Source organism: Procambarus clarkii, chromosome 72 (assembly GCF_040958095.1).
Source record: "Procambarus clarkii isolate CNS0578487 chromosome 72, FALCON_Pclarkii_2.0, whole genome shotgun sequence".
NCBI lineage: Eukaryota > Metazoa > Arthropoda > Malacostraca > Decapoda > Cambaridae > Procambarus > Procambarus clarkii.
The window spans coordinates 869,116-896,723 of NC_091221.1; the positions used below are offsets into that span (position 1 = coordinate 869,116).

Genomic DNA, 27,608 nt, shown 5'->3' on the forward strand with positions numbered 1-27,608 from the left:
AACCCGGTTGCGACCCATAGTGGCAGTAACACCTGCTCTCACAGTGATCTAAGGGGCCCTGGTCTCACAGTGATCTCAGGACCTTGCTCTCGCAGGGACCTCAGGGTCTTGCTCTCGCAGGGACCTCAGGACCGTGCTCTCACAGGGACCTCAGGGTCTTGCTCTCGCAGGGACCTCAGGGTCTTGCTCTCGCAGTGATCTCAGGACCGTGCTCTCGCAGTGATCTCAGGACCCTGCTCTCGCAGTGATCTCAGGGCCCGGCTCTGGCAGTGATCTCAGGGCCCGGCTCTCGCAGTGATCTGAGGGCCCGGCTCTCGCAGTGATCTCAGGGCCCGGCTCTCGCAGTGATCTGTGGGCCCGGCTCTCGCAGTGATCTGAGGGCCCGGCTCTCGCAGTGATCTGAGGGCCCGGCTCTCGCAGTGATCTGAGGGCCCGGCTCTCGCAGTGATCTGAGGGCCCGGCTCTCGCAGTGATCTGAGGGCCCGGCTCTCGCAGTGATCTGAGGGCCCGGCTCTCGCAGTGATCTGAGGGCCCGGCTCTCGCAGTGATCTGAGGGCCCGGCTCTCGCAGTGATCTGAGGGCCAGGCTCTCGCAGTGATCTGAGGGCCCGGCTCTCGCAGTGATCTGAGGGCCCGGCTCTCGCAGTGATCTGAGGGCCCGGCTCTCGCAGTGATCTGAGGGCCCGGCTCTCGCAGCGATCTGAGGGCCCGGCTCTCGCAGCGATCTGAGGGCCCGGCTCTCGCAACGATCTGAGGGCCCGGCTCTCGCAGCGATCTGAGGGCCCGGCTCTCGCAGCGATCTGAGGGCCCGGCTCTCGCAGTGATCTGAGGGCCCGGCTCTCGCAGTGATCTGAGGGCCCGGCTCTCGCAGCGATCTGAGGGCCCGGCTCTCGCAACGATCTGAGGGCCCGGCTCTCGCAGCGATCTGAGGGCCCGGCTCTCGCAGCGATCTGAGGGCCCGGCTCTCGCAGTGATCTGAGGGCCCGGCTCTCGCAGTAATCTGAGGGCCCGGCTCTCGCAGTGATCTGAGGGCCCGGCTCTCGCAGTGATCTGAGGGCCCGGCTCTCGCAGTGATCTGAGGGCCCGGCTCTCGCAGTGATCTCAGGGCCCGGCTCTCGCAGTGATCTCAGGGCCCTGCTCTCGCAGTGATCTCAGGACCCTGCTCTCACAGTGATCTCAGGGCCCTGCTCTCGCAGTGATCTCAGGACCCTGCTCTCACAGTGATCTCAGGACCCTGCTCTCACAGTGATCTCAGGACCCTGCTCTCGCAGTGATCTCAGGACCCTGCTCTCGCAGTGATCTCAGGGCCCTGCTCTCGCAGTGATCTCAGGACCCTTCTCTCACAGTGATCTCAGGACCCTGCTCTCGCAGTGATCTCAGGACCCTGCTCTCGCAGTGATCTCAGGACCCTGCTCTCGCAGTGATCTCAGGGCCCTGCTCTCACAGTGATCTCAGGACCCTGCTCTCGCAGTGATCTCAGGGCCCTGCTCTCACAGTGATCTCAGGGCCCTGCTCTCACAGTGATCTCAGGACCCTGCTCTCGCAGTGATCTCAGGACCCTGCTCTCGCAGTGATCTCAGGACCCTGCTCTCGCAGTGATCTCAGGGCCCTGCTCTCACAGTGATCTCAGGACCCTGCTCTCGCAGTGATCTCAGGACCCTGCTCTCACAGTGATCTCAGGACCCTGCTCTCACAGTGATCTCAGGGCCCGGCTCTCGCAGTGATCTCAGGGCCCTGCTCTCGCAGTGATCTCAGGGCCCGGCTCTCGCAGTGATCTCAGGGCCCGGCTCTCGCAGTGATCTCAGGGCCCTGCTCTCACAGTGATCTCAGGGCCCTGCTCTCACAGTGATCTCAGGACCCTGCTCTCGCAGTGATCTCAGGGCCCTGCTCTCGCAGTGATCTCAGGGCCCGGCTCTCGCAGTGATCTCAGGGCCCTGCTCTCACAGTGATCTCAGGACCCTGCTCTCGCAGTGATCTCAGGGCCCTGCTCTCGCAGTGATCTCAGGGCCCTGCTCTCGCAGTGATCTCAGGGGCCCTGCTCTCGCAGTGATCTCAGGGCCCGGCTCTCATCCTTCCCTTCTCATCTCTAGTGACGGTAGTTCAGTTTTGCTTGTATAGCTCAAGTGTGTTAACGTCACTCCAGCTTTGCTGGTTCCTTCACATAATCTCTTCAGCCCACCTCACCCTCCCTCCCTCACTCACTTCATTACTACATTCCTTCCTCCCTCCTTCATTCATTCCTCCTTCGCTTCTATTTGAGTCCTTTATCCTTCTGTACTGGTTACAGTCCGCCGAGAATCTGTACGAGCGTTTTACCTGTAATCTTGAGGCACTGTGTTGCACTATCTGGCAGGGCAACGATATCAAAGATAAGGACATTGATGCAGTTAAGAAAGAAGGCTTCCCATATTACCGCATCCGGTGGAACAAGTTGGATTCTACTCTGCTGTCTTGGGGGTTGGACGCCGATGTGTCTCCCCAACACGGGAAGCCTTTGTCGGAGTATGCGGCTGCGAGGGTGAGCGGGACCTATAGTATGGGGGCTGTATTGAGGAGACAACTACAGTGATGCTGTCTCTCGAAGTTATCAATGTTATTGATGTATTGGGTAGGAGGGTGACTGTGCGGACACCCGCGGCTGTCTCAACAGTGCTGGTGGAACCACGGAAGAGCAGCAGCAGGGACCGAGGGTGTGTGTCAGGGTGGACAGTGTGAACATGATCTGCTCGCAGCAGTAGCATACACCGGAGGAAGGTACAGCAGTCTTCACCCGTGAAGAATGAGTGAAGACTGTGAGTGGATCTCTGCTCAGGAACAGGAGATATGTGTCACTGGCCCCACGACCTCTTGAGGTGACACTGCGTGTGATCACACACACTGACCCTTCCAGCAATGTTGCAGGGAGCAAAGATGCAAAGATGTGGTGACTGGTAATCTTGAGCCCGGAGGACACATCACATCTGGACATTTTCAAGAGGAAACTAGATTTATTCCTCCAAGGAGTGCCGGACCAACCGGGCTGTGGTGGGTATGTGGGCCTGCGGGCCGCTCCAAGCAACAGCCTGGTGGACCAAACTCTCACAAGTCGAGCCTGGCCTCGGGCCGGGCTTGGGGAGTAGAAGAACTCCCAGAACCCCATCAACCAGGTAACCAGGTATGCTGTTGCTGTTGTGTTCCTCGAGCCTTCATGTTATGCCAGCCTAGCATGGTAACAGGTAACCCACGTTAGTGTCTTTAATAACAGTTAATATGAGGCTAAACATCAAGAATGTAATTACCATGGAAAGTATTTACCTGCCTCGGGTTGTGTCCAAGAGCTATAATGTTTTCTGCTTCAGTGACAAGTCTGGCAGCTAAACTTTTGTCAACATTTTTGTTTTGGATTTTTATTTAAAGTTCTTTACATTATTATCGTTGCATCATGAGCCCTTCATCAGGCATCATGAGCCCTTCATCAGGCATCATGAGCCCTGCATCAGGCATCATGAGCCCTTCATCAGGCATCATGAGCCCTTCATCAGGCATCATGAGCCCTTCATCAGGCGTGTCTCGCGCCACACACAGCCCTGCATCAGGCGTGTCCTGCGCCACACACAGCCCTGCATCAGGCGTGTCCTGCGCCACACACAGCCCTGCATCAGGCGTGTCCTGCGCCACACACAGCCCTGCATCAGGCGTGTCCTGCGCCACACACAGCCCTGCATCAGGCGTGTCCTGCGCCACACACAGCCCTGCATCAGGCGTGTCCTGCGCCACACACAGCCCTGCATCAGACATGTCCTGCGCCACACACAGCCCTGCATCAGACATGTCCTGCGCCACACACAGCCCTGCATCAGGCGTGTCCTGCGCCACACACAGCCCTGCATCAGACATGTCCTGCGCCACACACAGCCCTGCATCAGACATGTCCTGCGCCACACACAGCCCTGCATCAGGCGTGTCCTGCGCCACACACAGCCCTGCATCAGACATGTCCTGCGCCACACACAGCCCTGCATCAGGCGTGTCCTGCGCCACACACAGCCCTGCATCAGGCGTGTCCTGCGCCACACACAGCCCTGCATCAGGCGTGTCCTGTCCCACACACAGCCCTGCATCAGGCGTGTCCTGCGCCACACACAGCCCTTCATCAGGCGTGTCCTGCGCCACACACAACCCTGCATCAGGCGTGTCCTGCGCCACACACAGCCCTGCATCAGGCGTGTCCTGTCCCACACACAGCCCTGCATCAGGCGTGTCCTGCGCCACACACAGCCCTTCATCAGGCGTGTCCTGCGCCACACACAGCCCTGCATCAGGCGTGTCCTGCGCCACACACAGCCCTGCATCAGGCGTGTCCTGCGCCACACACAGCCCTGCATCAGGCGTGTCCTGCGCCACACACAGCCCTGCATCAGGCGTGTCCTGCGCCACACACAGCCCTGCATCAGGCGTGTCCTGCGCCACACACAGCCCTGCATCAGGCGTGTCCTGCGCCACACACAGCCCTTCATCAGGCGTGTCCTGCGCCACACACAGCCCTGCATCAGGCGTGTCCTGCGCCACACACAGCCCTGCATCAGGCGTGTCCTGCGCCACACACAGCCCTGCATCAGACGTGTCCTGCGCCACACACAGCCCTTCATCAGGCGTGTCCTGCGCCACACACAGCCCTGCATCAGGCGTGTCCTGCGCCACACACAGCCCTGCATCAGGCGTGTCCTGCGCCACACACAGCCCTGCATCAGGCGTGTCCTGCGCCACACACAGCCCTGCATCAGGCGTGTCCTGCGCCACACACAGCCCTGCATCAGGCGTGTCCTGCGCCACACACAGCCCTGCATCAGGCGTGTCCTGCGCCACACACAGCCCTGCATCAGACGTGTCCTGCGCCACACACAGCCCTTCATCAGGCGTGTCCTGCGCCACACACAGCCCTGCATCAGGCGTGTCCTGCGCCACACACAGCCCTGCATCAGGTAGATCAAGATGAAATAAATGAGATGAGGTTGATCAAGCTATTCTCACCCCGTTCAGTATAACGTGTATTTATATATATATATATATATATATATATATATATATATATATATATATATATATATATATATATATATATATATATATATGTTGTACCTAGTAGCCAGAACGTCGTACTCAGCCTACTATGCAAGGCCGGATTTGCCTAATAAGCCAAGTTTTCCTGAATAAATATTTTTTCTCTAATTTTTTTCTTATGAAATGATAAAGCTACCCATTTCATTATGTATGAGGTCAATTTTTTTTTATTGGAGTTAAAATTAACGTAGATATATGACCGAACCTAACCAACCCTACCTAACCTAACCTAACCAACCCTACCTAACCTAACTTAACCTATCTTTATTGGTTAGGTTAGGTTAGGTAGCCAAAAAAGTTAGGTTAGGTTAGGTAGGTTAGGTAGTCGAAAAACAATTAATTCATAAAAACTTGGCTTATTAGGCAAATCGGGCCTTGCATAGTAGGCTGAGAAGTGCATTCTGGTTACTAGGTATGACATATATATATAATATATATACACTAGCTGTAGCCGGCCACGCATTGCTGTGGTTCAGCACCCCCTCCCCTTTCCCCCCCGTCCTCCCCACCATTCTCCACTCCCCCATCCCCTCGTCCTCCTCCACCATCCCCTACTCCCGTCTACTCGTCCTCCCAATCTTTACCCATTCCTTCGTCTGATGCGTTCCCAAATGATCTTATCTTCCAATCAGAAAAATGGGAACATCAAATGATCTGATGTTCCCTTCACTAAAAAATAAGAACAGTAAAAAACACAAATGAAAAAATAAAAAAGTGAACTATACTCACGAAATGAACGGTATGGTAACCCTGGAAACACAAACCAAAACTGTCTTTATTTTCCGCTTGTTACAACTTGTAATAAAGTTGTTAAATCTTGGCTTAACGTGTTTATGACGTATTAGAACGTTGTTACAACTTGTTATATTTGTTGTTATAACTGGTTAGGAGGTGTTAAAACTTGTTCGAACGTTGTACCAACGTCGTAGTTTCGGTGTGTGTTTGGCGGGAAGCTACACTGCTCCATTCCAACGCTATGTCACACAAAATCTCTATATATATAAATGGAAATGTTCGTTTGTTCAAAATCGCTAATCTCTGAAAGTTCTTCACTGATTGCTTTGAAATTTTCACACAATGTACCATTTATGCCCGAAACGCTTTGCGTAATAGTGGCTTTAGGCATTGTATGTACTAGCTCTACCTATAAGTCAAACAATCCTTGTAAATATTGTATGTATGTATGTACCTTACCTAAATAAAATTGTATTGTATTGTATTGTATTCGCATCCGAGCGGGTTTTTATGCGCATACTATATAGATGTCACGTCTGTGGCAGGAAAAAACATGTTTTTTTTTTTCGAAAAACTGTGTTTTTGATGTGATGGAAATCTTCCAAACCTCTTTACCGATTGCGTTAAAATTTTGACACAACGTTACATTCAAATAGACACATCTTTTTACATATCTACTATATACATGCCTCACTTGTGACAGGAATTTTTTTTTTTTTAAACAGCGTCATCTGTTGGACGTAAGAGCAACATAGGCTGTAATCTCTGAAAGTTCGTCACCGATTGCTTTGAAATTTAGATACAAAGTTGCATTCGAATAGGCGCGTCTTTTTATATACCTACTATATAGATGCCACCCCTGTGAAAGGTAAAAAGCATGCATTTTAAAAAAAAAACAGTGCCATCTGTTGCACATAATAGCAACATACACGCTATACTAAATATGTTACGAATTCCCTTTCAGTGTTTCCGATTGCATTGATAATTTTGGTTTCACAGATTTTGATTTATTTTATTTTTTATTGAATTATTTTGAGTGACATTGTGTTGGAATTGAGCTGTGTTGTTTACCCATACCGTTCATTTCATAAGTATAAGTATAGATGCCATACCTGTGACAGGTAAAACTTTCTTGAAAAACAGCGCCATCTGTTGCATGTAAGAGCAACACACATGGTATACTAAATGTTATAATTCCATTTCAATGTTCCTGATTGCGTTGATAAGTTGAAATTTCATAGATTTTGATTTATTTTCATTTTGATTTAATTATTTTGTGTGAATTGTGTTGGAATTGAGCTGTGTTGTTTACCATACCATTCATATCATGAGTATAGTTTATTTTTTATTTTTTCATATTTTCATTTAATTTTTTAACTGTTTTTCTTATATTTTAGTGATGGGAACATCAGATCATTTGATGTTCCCAATTTTCTGATGGGAACATCAGACCATTTGGGAAGGCATCAGACGAGGGAGTGGGGAATGGTGGGGAGGACGAGGGGACGGAAGAGATGGTGGGGAGGACAAGGGGACAAGGGAGGGGGTAATGGTGGGGAGGACGAGGGGACGGAAGAGATGGTGGGGAGGGCGAGGGGACAAGGGAGGGGGTAATGGTGGGGAAGGACGAGGGGACGGGGGAGTTTGGGATGGTGGGGACGAGGGGATGGGGGAATGGAGAATGGTGGGGGAGGACAAATGGACAGGGAAGTGGGGGAATGGTGGGAAAGAAGAGGGGATGGTGGAGTGGGGAATGGTTGGGAGGCTGTCATGGTCGGGGAGATATAACCTCCATATACCTATCTTAATAAGGTAGTCCCCTTCAGCATCACTGGAACACATAGCCTGGCCACATATGACTCAAGGTTATAGAGGAGTAAAAAGCAAGCAACAAATATTCCAGTTTACTGGCATTAAGAACCTTCCATAACAGTAATACTAAAACACTCTACTAATTTCACACACATATCACCAATACCGTATACCCAGCTTCTCAACAACTGGGCATGATACATCAAATAACAGGTCTGCAAACTGCATCAATCAACACTAGCTGCCTATATGCTGCTAATACCAACAAGGATAGTGGTTATCTTGAGATGATTTCGGGGCTTTAGTGTCCCCGCGGCCCGGTCCTCGACCAGGCCTCCACCCCCAGGAAGCAGCCCGTGACAGCTGACTAACACCCAGGTACCTATTTTACTGCTAGGTAACAGGGGCATAGGGTGAAAGAAACTCTGCCCATTGTTTCTCGCCGGTGCCTGGGATCGAACCCAGGACCACAGGATCACAAGTCCAGCGTTCTGTCCGCTCGGCCGACCGGCTCCCATGGTGTGTCAACCAATAACACATGAGGTAAGAGGCATAATATCACATACAGCACCTTGGCATATCACAAGTTCCTCAAAATATATCACCTCACTAAGACACATAATAATCACCTACCACCTGGTATACATAACGGACAACAGTAGAAAATAGTCCATATAAATACATACAGATACATGATTAACATCTAGTAGGCACAATACCCCAATATAAGGTCACAAATCACGGACATCACCCTAACACGTCTGCTCGCCTGAGAAGATCAAAGAACACTGACGTCTTGAGGCAAGCTTGCCAGGAGGCGACACTGTTACCAACTCTAATAAGTCAACGGACCTTCAACTTTCAAATCTCGCTAACTCATTTACAATGTAAACTCATTCAGGAACTTCTAATTCGCTATACAACAACTTAAAGAGTATAAGGCACAACCTTACTGGATGATATATAATAGTAACTCGATACATTAAAGATTTTATCTTGAAATACAAAATAAGTACACAAAGAATTCGCATGAATACGAGATGGCAACACTGGCAGAGGCGGTACTTCAGAAGGGGAGAGAGGAGGGGGGGGGGTTTAAGGAGGATTCAAACGGTATACGCCAACGGTCATACATATGCATACGAAGATAATATATATATTAAATATATACAACATGTGTATCATAAGATTGTCTAAGTGGAAAACAGTTCACAGTGCCATAATTTCATATAATGTCAGGGCAAATGGTTAATGCAAGTTGCAACACTAATAAGGAATCTTCTCAGTATACATGTGATGAATACATATGGAAACTAAATGTATACACTCTCTAACATGGTCCACATAATGGTACCTATATAGCATTGATGTATCATTACTTACAATAAACATACAAGATATGTTTCTTCAAATCTATGACATTAGGCTACTGCTATAACTAGACATCTAATATATATATATATATATATATATATATATAGGGACCCATAGCCCAGGAGAAGAAAATACAGAGTACTCAGAGAAAACCTTGTGGATCCACATTGAACACTTTGATATTTTCTTCTCCTACCACCCCTATTCTTTTGGTATGTGTGTATATTTATCTAACTTTATTTGAAAATGTCATTTCACAAAAAAAGTTACAATATTGATTACATGCAGGGTGCAAGGCTGCTTGTCACAAGTTGAATAGCTCCTCCAGCTCCTCAGATGGCGGGGAGGAATCATGGATGCAGTGAGCATTTCCTCTCTGGATTGCCACACTAAGTCGCTGAAAAAGAAAACTGGCAGCGCTAGGGTCTCTAGTTGTTTCGATTAGCTTAGACCCGAACTCCTTCAAAAAGCTAGCAGCACTTTTACCCCAGGCACCAAGTGTCTCTGAGGCAATGGGGACAAAATTGTAGTAGTGCTCAAGGGCTCTGTATTTAGGTGACTTGGCCGCTTCCTGGTAATTGGCAGCTCCTCCTGCTTGTGAAGCACTGAAGTCAACATAGGTATTGGCTAAAGTTGAAACGCAAGTGTAGTCTCACACCAACTCTCTACCATTCTTCCAGGGGTTCACCGTGATTCCGTCTGGGCGACCGACAGGCTCATCAGAGTTGCGGGATATTAGGTAACGGGGCTCTCTCTCTGCTGGACAACCAGCTGTGGTAAGGCTTCTCTTAATAATGTCATTGACCTCGCCGTGTCTTGCATGCCATCCTCCTGTCCTTTGGCAGAGAAGGCCATGCCGTCTGTACCTGTGGGCCTCTGCCTTGCTGCAAATACACCTGTATTCGTTGTGGATTGGGGCAGCGAGGCGGAGATCCACAGCAATTCGGAGGGCCTGCGGTGAGAGACGGGTGCCGGTTGCTGACATTGGGGTTGCTAATAGGAAATCACCTGCATGGGGAGCTGCTACAGCTCTAAGTTGGGCAGTGTCATGTGGTGTTGTCGCAGCTTCTAGCAAAGTCGCAGCTTCTTGGTCGGTAATGGGGCGATCCCAGCTGGATTGTTTATGGGCTTCAGAAGGCGGTGGTTGGGGTGCTGGTCCTGCGAGAGAGACCCATTTGGTTGTGCAGTCTGTGAAGCTGGGATCATGTACCCCAGCCTGTTGAACTAGGTGCTCAGGTAGGATTTCCTTCACCAAGTTGTCAGACCCCACTGAAGAGGACAGGAACGCTGGTACAGCAATTTGTGTTGCTGTGCGCACGCCAAGGCCCCCGAGTCTAACAGGAAGGGAGCCCTGTTTCCACTGTGAGTCGCTGAGGGAAAGATTGAGGGCTTTTTCTAGTGCTGATTTCAGCAAGCTGTCGTACTCTTCTAATTTAATATTGTTGAAAGATGGCGAACATCTTAGAAAGTAGGTCAGCCTGGGGAGGGACAAGCATCTGGTGATGAGGTAAAGTGCATCATGAGCATCGATGTCTTCAATCCTCTCGTTCATCCTCTTCAGGTCAGTGATCTTCTCACCAAGGACCCCGTCGACGGCATTCCTTCCAAGAGGAGCACCTAGGAGTGTGCTGTCCTCAGGGTTGGTTGTATGAATGTCAGGCAAAACAACCTTTATTTGCTCTATTATGTGCTGGTTGGTGGAGGTTATTTCGCACTTGGAAGAGTTCAGGGTGAGGCCTAGGCTTGTTTCTTGCTCCTGAATTATTCTTATGTCGTCCAAGAGTGAGGCTGGGGAGCCGGCTAGAGTACCATCGTCCAAAAACCAAATATTGATATATATATATATATATATATATATATATATATATATATATATATATATATATATATATATATATATATACATATATATATATATATATATATATATATCCACAATTACATGTCATACAACTTTGATACATAATTAATATAGACTTGGAAATGTATGTCACACATTGACAATACATAAAATAAGATTAATTTATGGTAACATGAGATTACATCATATAAACAATATTCGTGATACGAGGCCATCAACCAAGATATCACGGTATACTTTGAGCACACTCATACACCAATCTCAGTATAATCATACTGGTGTATACCTATGCACGTAGTTAATAAGTCAATATTGACTTTACGAATTTGCGAGAACGGGTTGGCGTGGTCATAACAGAGGCCGAGGAGACGGGTGAGGAGGGGAATGGTGGAGAGGACTGAGGGACAGGGAAGGATGTGTTGCTGAACCACAGCAACGCATGGCCGGGTACTGCTAGTAATTAAATAAAAATGAAAATAAATCGAGATCTATGAAAATTCAATATATGATTGCAATCTGAAACATTCAAATGGAATCGTAACATATTTAGTGCAGCGTGTGTTGCTTTTACATGCAACACATGGCGTTGTTTTAAAAAAAAACATGTTTTTACCTGTCACAGGTGTTGGCATGTATATAGTAGGTATATAAAAGCACGCGCATATTTGAATGCATCGTTGTGTCAAAACTTCAAAGCCATCGGTAAAGAGGTTTCAGAGATTTCCCTCACATGAAAAACTAAATTTTTCAAAGAAACATATTTTTACCTGTCACAGACGTGATATCTATATAGTAGGTATATAAAAACACGCTCGTATGTGACTAGAACGTTGTGTCAAAATTTCAAAGCAATCGGTGAAAAACTTTCGTAGATTAGAGATTTTGAACAAATGAACATATACATTTTTATTTACATAGACTGGCTGTACCCGGCCATGCGTTGCTGTGATTCAGTAATGCATGTTGTGCGTTGCTGAACCACAGCAACCCTTCCCTGTCCTCCCCCCCCCCCTGTCCTCCCCACCATTCACCCTTCCCCATCCCCTCGTCCTCCAAACCATTCCCCACTCCTTCATCCCCTCGTCCTCTCCACCAGTCCCCTCGTTCTCCCCCACTCCCCTCATGTTCCCCACGATTCTTCACTCCCCTGTCACTTTGTCCTCCCACCATCCCCCACTCCCCCGTTCTCTCGTCCTCCCCACCATTTCCCTCGTCCCCTCATCCTCCACCACCACTATTCCCCACGCCCCCTGTCCCTTTGTCATCCCCACCATTCTCCCCTCCCCCGTCCCAACTATCCCCCACTCCTCGTCCCCTCATCCTCCCCACCATTCACCACTCCCTCATTTGATGCGTTCCCAAATGATCCGAGGTTCCCATCAGAAAAATGGGAACATCATGTGATACATCATATTGAAATGGAATCGTAATATATTTAGTATAGCGTGTGTTGCTTATACATGCAACAGATGGTAAGAAAACAAATATGTTTTTACCTGTCACAGGTGTGGCATCTATATAGTAGGTATATGATAACATATGCAAGTTCGAGTGGAACTTTGTGTCAAAATTTCAAAGCAATCTGTGAAGAATTTTCGAAGATTACAGTGTGTTGCTCTCACATCCAACAGATAGGGCTTTCTTCAAAAAACATGTTTTTACCTGTCACAGGTGTGGCGTGTATATAGTAGGTATGTAAAAACATGCGCGTATTCGAATGCAACGTTGTGTCAAAATTTCATGGCAATCTATCCGTTGTGACACATCCAGGCTATTTGTTCAGGAACAGTCCTTATCTCAGTGTTTCTATATACATTTATCAACGGACAATCAAGAACATAATGGGTTAAGGTGTGAGACCTTAACATACCACATAGTTTACACTTCGTGTCATTATCATGAACAGCTATCCCATATTCCCAGTAATATTTGTACCCAAGCCTGAGCCGCATGTACACAGTCACTCCAAGCATTTCTCCTTCTACCATAAGTGAAATGTTGGTGTTTTGATTCACACACACGTAGTGTTGCATGGTTTGACTCACACACATGTAGTGTTGCATGGTTTGACTCACACACATGTAGTGTTGCATGGTTTGACTCACACACATGTAGTGTTGCATGGTTTGACTCACATGTAGTGTTGCATGGTTTGACTCACATACATGTAGTGTTGCATGGTTTGACTCATACACCTGTAGTGTTGCATGGTTTGACTCACACACCTGTAGTGTTGCATGGTTTGACTCACACACATGTAGTGTTGCATGGTTTGACTTCTCGCATACATTATACCTCTCCTCCTCACTTCTGCTGATCCGAAACCGACTGCTAAAACTTACGTTTTCAGAGGTTATTCCTAGTGTATATAGTACCGGTTTATTGACAGGTTACTTGCGCCTGCCTTATACTTACTGCCTCCTACCCGCTACATCATACCTGCTGCTTCATACCCACTACCTCATACCCGCTACATCATACCTGCTGCTTCATACCCACTACCTCATACCCGCTACATCATACCTGCTGCTTCATACCTACTACCTCATACCCGCTACATCATACCTGCTGCTTCATACCCACTACCTCATACCCGCTACATCATACCTGCTGCTTCATACCCACTACCTCATACCCGCTACATCATACCTGCTGCTTCATACCCACTACCTCATACCCGCTACATCATACCTGCTGCTTCATACCCACTACCTCATACCCGCTACATCATACCTGCTGCTTCATACCCACTACCTCATACCCGCTACATCATACCTGCTGCTTCATACCCACTACCTCATACCCGTTACATCATACCTGCTGCTTCATACCCACTGCCTCATACCCGCTACATCATACCTGCTGCTTCATACCCACTACCTCATACCCGCTACATCATACCTGCTGCTTCATACCCACTACCTCATACCCGCTACATCATACCTGCTGCTTCATACCCACTACCTCATACCCGCTACATCATACCTGCTGCTTCATACCCACTACCTCATACCCGCTACATCATACCTGCTGCTTCATACCCACTACCTCATACCCGCTACATCATACCTGCTGCTTCATACCCACTACCTCATACCCGCTACATCATACCTGCTGCTTCATACCCACTACCTCATACCCGCTACATCATACCCACTACCTCATACCCGCTACATCATACCTGCTGCTTCATACCCACTACCTCATACCCGCTACATCATACCTGCTGCTTCATACCCACTACCTCATACCCGTTACATCATACCTGCTGCTTCATACCCACTACCTCATACCCGCTACATCATACCTGCTGCTTCATACCCACTACCTCATACCCGCTACATCATACCTGCTGCTTCATACCCACTACCTCATACCCGCTACATCATACCTGCTGCTTCATACCCACTACCTCATACCCGCTACATCATACCCACTACCTCATACCCGCTACATCATACCTGCTGCTTCATACCCACTACCTCATACCCACTACATCATACCCACTACATCATACCTGACCCCTCACACCTAGCCGCTGCCTTACGGCAAACATGGAGCATCCTAACTCACTCTTGTCCTCACAGGAATATACTGAACAGGTAATATATTTTCACTGAACAAAACAATTTGCATTTAAAACCACAACTTTATGGTCTAAAAGGAGAGATGGAGGCGGCAGTTATCCTGGCCGGGATAACCCACTCTGGGATATATTTATCTCTCTCTTTTTACACGGAAAAATTGTCTTTCGTTATAGACAAATTAGACACTTTATATGTAGATGGGTCGTTCCTATTGTAGTTCCTTACTGTGGGTTCTCTACCTTGGTTGTGGTGTAGGTAGTTCCTTACTGTGGGTTCTCTACCTTGGTTGTGGTGTAGGTAGTTCCTTACTGTGGCCTCTCTACCTTGGTTGTGATGTAGGTAGTTCCTTACTGTGGGCTCTCTACCTTGGTTGTGGTGTAGGTAGTTCCTTACTGTGGGCTCTCTACCTTGGTTGTGGTGTAGGTAGTTCCTTACTGTGGGCTCTCTACCTTGGTTGTGGTGTTGGTAGTTCCTTACTGTGGGCTCTCTACCTTGGTTGTGGTGTAGGTAGTTCCTTACTGTGGGCTCTCTACCTTGGTTGTGGTGTTGGTAGTTCCTTACTGTGGGCTCTCTACCTTGGTTGTGGTGTAGGTAGTTCCTTACTGTGGGCTCTCTACCTTGGTTGTGGTGTAGGTAGTTCCTTACTGTGGGCTCTCTACCTTGGTTGTGGTGTAGGTAGTTCCTTACTGTGGCCTCTCTACCTTGGTTGTGGTGTAGGTAGTTCCTTACTGTGGCCTCTCTACCTTGGTTGTGGTGTAGGTAGTTCCTTACTGTGGCCTCTCAACCTTGGTTGTGGTGTAGGTAGTTCCTTACTGTGGGCTCTCTACCTTGGTTGTGGTGTAGGTAGTTCCTTACTGTGGGCTCTCTACCTTGGTTGTGGTGTAGGTAGTTCCTTACTGTGGGTTCTCTACCTTGGTTGTGGTGTAGGTAGTTCCTTACTGTGGGCTCTCTACCTTGGTTGTGGTGTAGGTAGTTCCTTACTGTGGGCTCTCTACCTTGGTTGTGGTGTAGGTAGTTCCTTACTGTGGGTTCTCTACCTTGGTTGTGGTGTAGGTAGTTCCTTACTGTGGGCTCTCTACCTTGGTTGTGGTGTAGGTAGTTCCTTACTGTGGGTTCTCTACCTTGGTCGTGGTGTAGGTAGTTCCTTACTGTGGGTTCTCTACCTTGGTTGTGGTGTAGGTAGTTCCTTACTGTGGGCTCTCTACCTTGGTCGTGGTGTAGGTAGTTCCTTACTGTGGGTTCTCTACCTTGGTCGTGGTGTAGGTAGTTCCTTACTGTGGGTTCTCTACCTTGGTCGTGGTGTAGGTAGTTCCTTACTGTGGGTTCTCTACCTTGGTTGTGGCGTTGGTAGTTCCTTACTGTGGGCTCTCTACCTTCAGTTGCACCGTGGCAACTCTACCTCCGGGGCACCATTACAACTCTTCCTGCGGGGCATCGTGGCAACTCTACCTCCAGTGCACCGTGGCAACTCTACCTTCGTGGCCACTTGGCAACTCTTTCTCTGGGGCATCGTGGCAACTCTATCTCTGGGGCATCGTGGCAACTCTACCTTCGTAGCCCCGTGGCAACTCTAAATTCAAGGCTCTGTGGCAACTCACCTACGTGGCACCGTGGCCACTCTACCTCTGGAGCACCGTGGCAACTCTATCTCCGGGGCACTGTGGGAACTCTACCTTCGGGGCACCATGCCAATTCTACCTCCGGAGCACCGTGGCAACTCTATCTCCGGGGCACCGTGGCAACTCTACCTTCAGGGCACCATGGCAATTCTACCTTCGGAGCACCGTAGCAACTCTATCTCCGGGGCACCGTGGCAACTCTACCTCCAGTGCACTGTGGCAATTCTACCTCCGGGGCAACATGACAACTCTTCCTGCGGGGCATCGTGGCAACTCTACCTACGGGGCACCGTGGCAACTCGACCTCCGGGGCACCTTGGCAACTCTACCTCTAGGGCACCATTACAACTCTTCCTGCGGGGCATCGTGGCAACTCTACCTTCGTGGCCACTTGGCAACTCTTTCTCTGGGGCATCGTGGCAACTCTATCTCTGGGGCATCGTGGCAACTCTACCTTCGTAGCCCCGTGGCAACTCTACCTTCGTAGCCCCGTGGCAACTCTTAATTCATGGCACTGTGGCAACTCACCTACGTAGCACCGTGGCCACTCTACCTCCGGAGCACCGTGGCAACTCTATCTCCGGGGCACCGTGGCAACTCTACCTTCAGGGCACCATGGCAATTCTACCTTCGGAGCACCGTGGCAACTCTATCTCCGGGGCACCGTGGCAACTCTACCTCCAGTGCACCGTGGCAATTCTACCTCCGGGGCAACATAACAACTCTTCCTGCGGGGCATCGTGGCAACTCTACCTACGAGGCACCGTGGCAACTCTTCCTTCGGGGCATCGTGGCAACTCTACCTCCGGGGCACCGTGGCAACTCTACCTCCGGGGCACCGTGGCAACTCTACCTCCGGGGCACCGTGACAATTTTACCTCCGGGGCACCGTGGCAACTCTACCTCCGGGGCACCTTGGCAACTCTACCTCCGGGGCACCATTACAACTCTTCCTGCGGGGCATCGTGGCAACTCAACCTCCATTGCACCGTGGCAACTCTACCTTCGTGGCCACTTGGCAACTCTTTCTCTGGGGCATCGTGGCAACTCTACCTTCGTAGCCCCGTGGCAACTCTAAATTCAAGGCTCTGTGGCAACTCACCTACGTGGCACCGTGGCCACTCTACCTCCGGATCACCGTGGCAACTCTATCTCCGGGGCACCGTGGGAACTCTATCTTCGGGGCACCTATGGCAATTCTACCTCCGGAGCACAGTGGCAACGCTATCTCCGGGGCACCGTGGCAACTCTACCTCCAGTGCACCGTGGCAATTCTACCTCCGGGGCAACATGACAACTCTTCCTGCGGGGCATCGTGGCAACTCTACCTACGGGGCACCGTGGCAACTCTTCCTCCGGGGCATTGTGGCCACTCTACCTCCGGGGCACCGCAGCAACTCTACCTTCGTAGCACCGAGGCAATCTATCTCTGGGGCATTGTGGCAACTCTACCCCTGGGACATTGTGGCAACTCTACCTTCGTGGCACCATGGCAACTCTTCTTCCGGGGTATCGTGGCAACTCTACCTCAAGGTCATTGTGGCAACTCTACCTTCGTGGTACCGTGGCAACTCTACCTTCGTAGCACCGAGGCAATTTATCTCTGGGGCATTGTGGCAACTCTACCCCAGAGACATTGTGGCAACTCTACCTTCGTTGCACCATGGCAACTCTTCCTCTGGGGTATCATGGCAACTCTACCTCAAGGTCATTGTAGCAACTCTACCTTCGTGGTACCGTGGCAACTCTACCTTCGTGGCAACTCTACCTTTGGGGCATCGTGGCAACTCTGCCTCCGGAGCACCGTGGCAACTCTACCTCCGGGGCACCCTGGCATCTCTACCTCCGCGGCACCGTGGCAACTTTGCCTCCGGGGCAACATGACAACTCTACCTTCGTGGCACTGTGGCAACTCTACCTTTGGGGCACCGTGGCAACTCTACCTTTGGGGCACCGTGGCAACTCTACCTCCGGGGCACCGTGGCAACTCTACCTCCAGGGCACCGTGGCAACTCTACCTCCAGGGCACCGTGGCAACTCTTAGTGCGGAGCACCGTGGCAACTCTTAGTGCGGAGCACCGTGGCAACTCTACCTCCGGGGCACCGTGGCAACTCTACCTCCGGGGCACCATGACAACTCTTCCTGCGGGGCATCGTGGCAACTCTACCTCCGGTGCACCGTGGCAACTCTACCTTCGTTGCACCGTGGCAACGCTACCTGCGTGGCATCTCTATCTCTGGGGTATCGCGGCAACTCTATCTCTGGGGTATCGTGGCAACTCTACCTCCGGGGTCGCCGTGGCAACTCTTCCTTCTTGGCACCGTGGAAACACTACCTTCGTGGCAAGTCTACCTCCTAGGGATCATGGCAACTCTACCTCCTGGGCATCGTGGTAACTCTACCTCCGGGGAACCGTGGCAACTCTACTTCTTGGGCACCTGGGCAAATCTTCCTCCGGGGCACCGTGGCATCTCTACTTCCGGAGCACCATGGCAACACTTCTTCCGGAGCCTCGTGGCAAATCTATCTCGCAGGCATCGTGGCAACTCATCTCCGGGGCACCATGGCAACTCTTCCTCCGGGGCATAGTGGCAACTATTCCTACAAGGCACCGTGGCAACTCTACCTCCTGGGCATCACGCAGCTCTATCTCCGGGGCATCATGGCAACTCTACCTCCGGGGCATCGTGGCTACTGTGACGGTGTCCCACCCCTATATTTCTCCTAACCCAGCTTAAATAGTCATACCTCCATAATCTGAGCGTTCTCTTATATCCAGGGAACATTTTCATATGTGTGAGAGAGTGGAGCATTATCGAGTTGGCTGTAAAATTGCCACATAAGTTTGATTATGCAAGTAGCATATGATTTTTTGAGGCACAAGATGGCGCCGAGCCATTCTTTTTTCCCGCCAAAGCGTCGTGACACCTCCCGGCACCTGATTGGCAAGGTGAGGTCACGTGCCTTAAGTAACCAATGACGAGAGCCCACGGGCTGAGTGACGTCATGAGACATAGGGCTTCCGGGGCGGCTGGTGCCTGGGCGGGCTGAGTACGTCACGGACCGTTACAGAATGAGAACGCATTCCGGTGTGCTCCAGATCTTGTGGCCAGAATGCCCCTACCAGTGGATTTAAGCATCGCTTTAATACTGCAGACAACCCGTGGAGTTCCAGCAAGCAAGGATTGGCCGGGTTAAAGAGTCAAGAGTTCTATATTTAAGAGTCTGTAGCAGGGACGGACGTTGGGCTGGAGATGTCTGGGACGACCAGTGAACCACGTTCTACGTATCAAGCGAGTAGCGACGGCCGGGTCGAACCCAATGGAAGTGAGGCAAGGGGAAGCTCCACTGGACTGCAAGTGTGTCTTCAGTGCCAGTGAGAGGAGGAGGAGGACAACAGCACAGGTACCTGACTCCAGTACCCCGAGTGAGAGGAGGAGGAGGACAACAGCACAGGTACCTGACTCCAGTACCCCGAGTGAGAGGAGGAGGAGGACAACAGCACAGGTACCTGACTCCAGTACCTCGAGTGAGAGGAGGAGGAGGACAACAGCACAGGTACCTGACTCCAGTACCTCGAGTGAGAGGAGGAGGAGGACAACAGCACAGGTACCTGACTCCAATACCTCGAGTGAGAGGAGGAGGAGGACAACAGCACAGGTACCTGACTCCAGTACCTCGAGTGAGAGGAGGAGGAGGACAACAGCACAGGTACCTGACTCCAGTACCCCGAGTGAGAGGAGGAGGAGGACAACAGCACAGGTACCTGACTCCAGTACCTCGAGTGAGAGGAGGAGGAGGACAACAGCACAGGTACCTGACTCCAGTACCCCGAGTGAGAGGAGGAGGACAACAGCACAGGTACCTGACTCCAGTACCTCGAGTGAGAGGAGGAGGAGGACAACAGCACAGGTACCTGACTCCAATACCTCGAGTGAGAGGAGGAGGAGGACAACAGCACAGGTACCTGACTCCAGTACCCCGAGTGAGAGGAGGAGGACAACAGCACAGGTACCTGACTCCAGTACCCCGAGTGAGAGGAGGAGGAGGACAACAGCACAGGTACCTGACTCCAGTACCCCGAGTGAGAGGAGGAGGAGGACAACAGCACAGGTACCTGACTCCAGTACCCCGAGTGAGAGGAGGAGGAGGACAACAGCACAGGTACCTGACTCCAGTACCCCGAGTGAGAGGAGGAGGAGGACTGTACCTGCCGGGTGTGAGTACGGTGAGGACGATTGAGGAGCTTGTGTGTGGGAACTGATCAACGGAAGACCAGAAGCCAGGACCAGGAACCTCATCATCCCTCGCCAGAGGTCGAGTTGACATCGTAGAGGAATGAAGTAAGGTAGATAGTTACCCCTCCCTTTACCCCTTTGATCTAGGCGAGCTAGGATATTTTATATATCGTGAACATTTCTTTTTACCATTTATTGTCTATGTGATAGTGTTAGGCTAGGAGCCAAGAGCTCATGTAGGCATGAATTGGTGGTGGAACATAAATATGTAGATGCGGCGACGTTAGTGTATCTGGGAATAGTAGTTGGTTTTCAAGAAGCCAGAAACGAACTTTGAATCGTCCAGCTGATAGTCTTGCCAGAGGTGCGAGTTGTGTCCCCGCCAGGTCTGACAGTTGGACCCAGTCAGCTGATAGTGTTGCCAGAGGTGCGAGGTGTGTCCCCACTGGTCTGACAGTTGGACCCAGTCAGCTGATAGTGTTGCCAGAGGCGTGAGGTGTGTCCCCACTGGTCTGACAGTTGGACCCAGTCAGCTGATAGTGTTGCCAGAGGCGTGAGATGTGTCCCCGCCAGGTCTGACAGTTGGACCCAGTCAGCTGATAGTGTTGCCAGAGGCGTGAGGTGTGTCCCCACTGGTCTGACAGTTGGACCCAGTCAGCTGATAGTGTTGCCAGAGGTGCGAGGTGTGTCCCCACTGGTCTGACAGTTGGACCCAGTCAGCTGATAGTGTTGCCAGAGGCGTGAGGTGAGTCCCCACTGGTCTGACAGTTGGACCCAGTCAGCTGATAGTGTTGCCAGAGGTGTGAGTTGTGTCCCCGCCAGGTCTGACAGTTGGACCCAGTCAGCTGATAGTGTTGCCAGAGGTGCGAGGTGTGTCCCCACTGGTCTGACAGTTGGACCCAGTCAGCTGATAGTGTTGCCAGAGGCGTGAGATGTGTCCCCGCCAGGTTTGACAGTTGGACCCAGTCAGCTGATAGTGTTGCCAGAGGTGTGAGGTGTGTCCCCACTGGTCTGACAGTTGGACCCAGTCAGCTGATAGTGTTGCCAGAGGTGCGAGGTGTGTCCCCACTGGTCTGACAGTTGGACCCAGTCAGCTGATAGTGTTGCCAGAGGTGCGAGGTGTGTCCCTGCCGGTTTGACAGTTGGTGCCGCCAGCTCATCGTGCTGTCAGAGGCTCGAGGTGTGTGCCTGCCGCCTGACGTGTGGATCCGGTCAGCTGACCGTGTTGCCAGAGAAGCGACGAGAGAAGGTTGCCGTCATCGGAAATGTCCACCTGATTATTTCCTTTAGAAGTGTATATATCTTTCTTCAGTAAATTTTTATTCTCACCTATGTGTTTCAGTGAGCCTGCATTCTGTAGGGCTATTTTGAATGAAACCATTTATGTCACCTTGCACTGCACATGAGATTGCATCCTTAAATTAATTAAGATAACTAAAGAGACCACTGACGTGGTGCTGGGACACGAGTATAAACACACAGCTGGTGACCTAGGGTAGTTGCAACCCGTTCTCGCAAATTCGTAAAGTCAATATTGACTTATTAAATAAGTGCATAGGTGACATACTAAACATAATAGATACCCTTAAAAAGCTTCATAGAAAACACCGACCTTACCTAACTTTGTTAGTATCTTAAGATAAGCATCTTATTGCTTCGTAATTACAATTGTTACTTAACCTATTATAGGTATAGGTTAAGTAATAATTGTAATTACTAAGCAATAAGATGCTTATCTTAAGATACTAACAAGGTTAGGTAAGGTCGGTGTTTTCTATGAAGCTTTTTAAGGGTATCTATTATGTTTAGTATATCACCTATGCACTTATTTAATAAGTCAATATTGACTTTACGAATTTGCGAGAACGGGTTGGGTAGATCAGATATCAAAGAGAGAGGCTCAGTGTCAAGACGAGCAGGTTCAGGTGTGTCACAGGTAGACTTGAGCCTCTACACTTGTTAGGGGTATATATAAGGCCAGCCCTTAGTTGGTAGGGGGAGCCCCGGGGCGAGCAGTGGCGCCTGGTACTGAGGGGCGAAGACCCGTGGGACGACCCCAACCATGGGTAGGAAGGAGGTGAACCTTGACACCACTCTACCTCTGGGGACCGTGGCAACTCTTCCTCTGGGGCACAGTGGCATCTCTACCTCCGTGGCATTTCTATCTTCGTGGCACCGTGGCATCTCTACTTCCAAGGCACCGTGGCATTTCTACCTTCCTGGCACCGTGGCATTTCTACCTCCGAGGCACCATCTCAACTCTACCTAAGGGGCCTCGTGGCAAATCTACCTCCGGGCATCGTGGCAACTCACCACTTCCCCTGGGGCACTGTGGCAACTCTACCTCCAGGGCACCATAACATCTCGTCCTCCGGGGCATTGTGGCAACTGTACCTCTGGGGCACCGTGGCAACTCTACCTCCAGGGCACCGTGGCAACTATTCCTCTGGGGCACTGTGGAATCTCTATCTCTGGGTCACCGTGGCCACTCTTCCTCCGAGGCACCGTTGCAACTCTACCTCCGGGGCACCGTGGCAACTCTACCTCTGGGTCACCGAAGCAACTCTACCTCCGGGGCACCGTGGCAACTCTTCCTCTAGGGCACCGTGGCCACTCTTCTTCCGGGGCACCATGGCAACTCTACCTCTGGGGCACTGTGGTAACTCTACCTTCGTGGCACAGTGGCAACTCTACCTTCGTGGCTCCATGGCAACTCTATCTTCGGGGCATCGTTGTAACTCAATCTCTGTGGCACCATGGCAACTCTATCTCTGGGGCATCGTGGCAACTCTACCTCCCTGGCATCGTGGCAACTTTACCTCTAGGGCATCGTGACCACTCTACCTCCCTGGCATCGTGGCAACTCTACCTTCTGGGCACCATGACAACTCTTCCACCGGAGCACTGTGGCAGCTCTCCTTCCGGGGCACCGTGGCCACTTTACTTCGGGGCACCGTGGCAACTCTACCTCTAGGGCACCATGGAAACTCTACGTCTGGGGCATCGTGGCAACTCTACCTCCGGGGCACTGTAGCAACTCTACTTCCGGGGTATAGTGGAAACTCTTCTCTAGGGGCACGGTGGCAACTCTACCTCTGGGGCACCGTGGCAACTCTTTCTCCGGAGCACCGTTGCAACTCTACCTCCGGGGCACCGTGGCAACTCTACTTCTGGGGCACCATGGCAACTCTACCTCCGGGGCACCGTGGCAACTATTCCTCTGGTTCTCCATGGCAACTCTACTTTCGTGACACTGTGGCAACTCTACTTCTGGGGCACCATGCCAACTCTACCTCCCGGGCACCGTGGCAACTCTTCTTCCGGGGCACCATGGCAACTCTATCTCTGGGGCACTGTGGTAACTCTACCTTCGTGGCACAGCGGCAACTCTACCTTCGTGGCTCCATGGCAACTCTATCTTCGGGGCATCGTTGTAACTCAATCTCTGTGGCACCATGGCAACTCTATCTCTGGGGCATCGTGGCAACTCTACCTCCCTGGCATCGTGGCAACTTTACCTCTAGGGCATCGTGACCACTCTACCTCCCTGGCATCGTGGCAACTCTACCTTCTGGGCACCATGACAACTCTTCCACCGGAGCACTGTGGCAGCTCTCCTTCCGGGGCACCGTGGCCACTTTACTTCGGGGCACCGTGGCAACTCTACCTCTAGGGCACCATGGAAACTCTACGTCTGGGGCATCGTGGCAACTCTACCTCCGGGGCACTGTAGCAACTCTACTTCCGGGGTATAGTGGAAACTCTTCTCTAGGGGCACGGTGGCAACTCTACCTCTGGGGCACCGTGGCAACTCTTTCTCCGGAGCACCGTTGCAACTCTACCTCCGGGGCACCGTGGCAACTCTACTTCTGGGGCACCATGGCAACTCTACCTCCGGGGCACCGTGGCAACTATTCCTCTGGTTCTCCATGGCAACTCTACTTTCGTGACACTGTGGCAACTCTACTTCTGGGGCACCATGCCAACTCTACCTCCCGGGCACCGTGGCAACTCTTCTTCCGGGGCACCATGGCAACTCTATCTCTGGGGCACTGTGGTAACTCTACCTTCGTGGCACAGCGGCAACTCTACCTTCGTGGCTCCATGGCAACTCTATCTTCGGGGCATCGTTGTAACTCAATCTCTGTGGCACCATGGCAACTCTATCTCTGGGGCATCGTGGCAACTCTACCTCCCTGGCATCGTGGCAACTTTACCTCTAGGGCATCGTGACCACTCTACCTCCCTGGCATCGTGGCAACTCTACCTTCTGGGCACCATGACAACTCTTCCACCGGAGCACTGTGGCAGCTCTCCTTCCGGGGCACCGTGGCCACTTTACTTCGGGGCACCGTGGCAACTCTACCTCTAGGGCACCATGGAAACTCTACGTCTGGGGCATCGTGGCAACTCTACCTCCGGGGCACTGTAGCAACTCTACTTCCGGGGTATAGTGGAAACTCTTCTCTAGGGGCACGGTGGCAACTCTACCTCTGGGGCACCGTGGCAACTCTTCCTCCGGAGCACCGTTGCAACTCTACCTCCGGGGCACCGTGGCAACTCTACTTCTGGGGCACCATGGCAACTCTACCTCCGGGGCACCGTGGCAACTATTCCTCTGGTTCTCCATGGCAACTCTACTTTCGTGACACTGTGGCAACTCTACTTCTGGGGCACCATGCCAACTCTACCTCCCGGGCACCGTGGCAACTCTTCTTCCGGGGCACCATGGCAACTCTATCTCTGGGGCACTGTGGTAACTCTACCTTCGTGGCACAGTGGCAACTCTACCTTCGTGGCTCCATGGCAACTCTATCTTCGGGGCATCGTTGTAACTCAATCTCTGTGGCACCATGGCAACTCTATCTCTGGGGCATCGTGGCAACTCTACCTCCCTGGCATCGTGGCAACTTTACCTCTAGGGCATCGTGACCACTCTACCTCCCTGGCACCGTGGCAACTCTACCTTCTGGGCACCATGACAACTCTTCCACCGGAGCACTGTGGCAGCTCTCCTTCCGGGGCACCGTGGCCACTTTACTTCGGGGCACCGTGGCAACTCTTCCTCTAGGGCACCGTGGCCACTCTTCTTCCGGGACACCATGGAAACTCTACGTCTGGGGCATCGTGGCAACTCTACCTCCGGGGCACTGTAGCAACTCTACCTTCAGTGCACTGTGGCAACTCTACCTTTGGGGCACTTTGGCAACTTACCTCCGGAGCACCAAGGCAACTCTGCCTTCAGGGCACCATGGCAACTCCACCATAGGGGCACCCTGGCAACTCATCCTCCAAGGCACCATGGCAACTATTCCTCCGTGTCACCGTGGCCTCTCTACCTCCAAGGCACCATGGCAACTATTCCTCCGCGTCACCGTGGCAACTCTACTTTCGTGGCACTGTGGCCCCTCTATCTCCGGGGCATCATGGCAACTCTACCTTCCGGGCACCTTGGCAACTTACCTCCGGAGCACCAAGGCAACTCTGCCTTCAGGGCACCATGGCAACTCCACCATAGGGGCACCGTGGCAACTCATCCTCCGGGGCTCCATGGCAACTCTTCCTCCGGGCCACCGTGGCAACTCTTCCTCCGGGGCACTGTGGCAACTCATCCTCTGGGCCACCGTGGCAACTTTACCTCCGGGGCACCGTGGCAACTCTACCTCCGTGGCATTTCTGCCTCCTTGGCACCGTGGCATCTCCACCTCCGAGGCACCATCTCAACTCTACCTCCGACTGTGTACGGCCACACCCGACTGTGTACGGCCACACTTGACTGTGTACGGCCACACTTGACTGTGTACGGCCACACCCGACTGTGTACGGCCACACTTGACTGTGTACGGCCACACTTGACTGTGTACGGCCACACCCGACTGTGTACGGCCACACTTGACTGTGTACGGCCACACTTGACTGTGTACGGCCACACCCGACTGTGTACGGCCACACTTGACTGTGTACGGCCACACTTGACTGTGTACGGCCACACTTGACTGTGTACGGCCACACCCGACTGTGTACGGCCACACTTGACTGTGTACGGCCACACCCGACTGTGTACGGCCACACTTGACTGTGAACGGCCACACTTGACTGTGTACGGCCATACCCAACTGTGTACGGCCACACTTGACTGTGTACGGCCACACAGGACTGTCTACGGCCACACCCGACTGTGTACGGCCACACCCGACTGTGTACGGCCACACCCAACTGTGTACGGCCACACCCAACTGTGTACGGCCACACTTGACAGTGTACGGCCACACCCATCTGAGCACGGCCACACCCAACTGTGTACGGCCACACCCGACTGTGTACGGCCACACCCATCTGAGCACGGCCACACCCGACTGTGTACGGCCACACCCAACTGTGTACGGCCACACCCAACTGTGTACGGCCACACCCAACTGTGTACGGCCACACCCAACTGTGTACGGCCACACCCGACTGTGTACGGCCACACCCAACTGTGTACGGCCACACCCAACTGAGCACGGCCACACCCGACTGTGTACGGCCACACCCGACTGTGTACGGCCACACTTGACTGTGTACGGCCACACCCGACTGTGTACGGCCACACTTGACTGTGTACGGCCACACTTGACTGTGTACGGCCACACCCGACTGTGTACGGCCACACTTGACTGTGTACGGCCACACCCAACTGTGTACGGCCACACCCAACTGTGTACGGCCACACTTGACAGTGTACGGCCACACCCATCTGAGCACGGCCACACCCAACTGTGTACGGCCACACCCGACTGTGTACGGCCACACCCATCTGAGCACGGCCACACCCGACTGTGTACGGCCACACCCATCTGAGCACGGCCACACCCAACTGTGTACGGCCACACCCATCTGAGCACGGCCACACCCAACTGTGTACGGCCACACCCAACTGTGTACGGCCACACCCATCTGAGCACGGCCACACCCGACTGTGTACGGCCACACCCATCTGAGCACGGCCACACCCGACTGTGTACGGCCACACTTGACTGTGAACGGCCACACTTGACTGTGTACGGCCATACCCAACTGTGTACGGCCACACTTGACTGTGTACGGCCACACAGGACTGTCTACGGCCACACCCGACTGTGTACGGCCACACCCGACTGTGTACGGCCACACCCAACTGTGTACGGCCACACCCAACTGTGTACGGCCACACTTGACAGTGTACGGCCACACCCATCTGAGCACGGCCACACCCAACTGTGTACGGCCACACCCGACTGTGTACGGCCACACCCATCTGAGC

General features: G+C 51.9%; 1 protein-coding gene across 1 annotated transcript; it reads right to left on the reverse strand.

Annotated features, from left to right (window-relative positions):
* Positions 1–3,407: 3,407 nt before the first annotated feature.
* Positions 3,408–15,978, reverse strand: LOC138356406 (perilipin-4-like). The gene is made up of 2 exons (XM_069312544.1): positions 15,918–15,978; positions 3,408–4,951 (listed from the first exon to the last, which is right to left on the reverse strand). Exons 1-2 carry the CDS (start codon positions 15,976–15,978, stop codon positions 3,408–3,410), a joined length of 1,605 nt encoding a protein of 534 aa, XP_069168645.1.
* Positions 15,979–27,608: the final 11,630 nt, after the last annotated feature.

Excerpts from the sequence above, each read along its gene's own strand:
- LOC138356406 (XM_069312544.1), bottom strand. The coding sequence starts at position 15,978 with ATGCCCCAGAGAAAGAGTTGCCAAGTGGCCACGAAGGTAGAGTTGCCA. Across the intron at positions 4,952-15,917 it reads GTTGCCACGGTGCACTGGAG|GGCTGTGTGTGGCGCAGGAC; the intron begins GTAGAGTTGCCA and ends TACCTGATGCAG.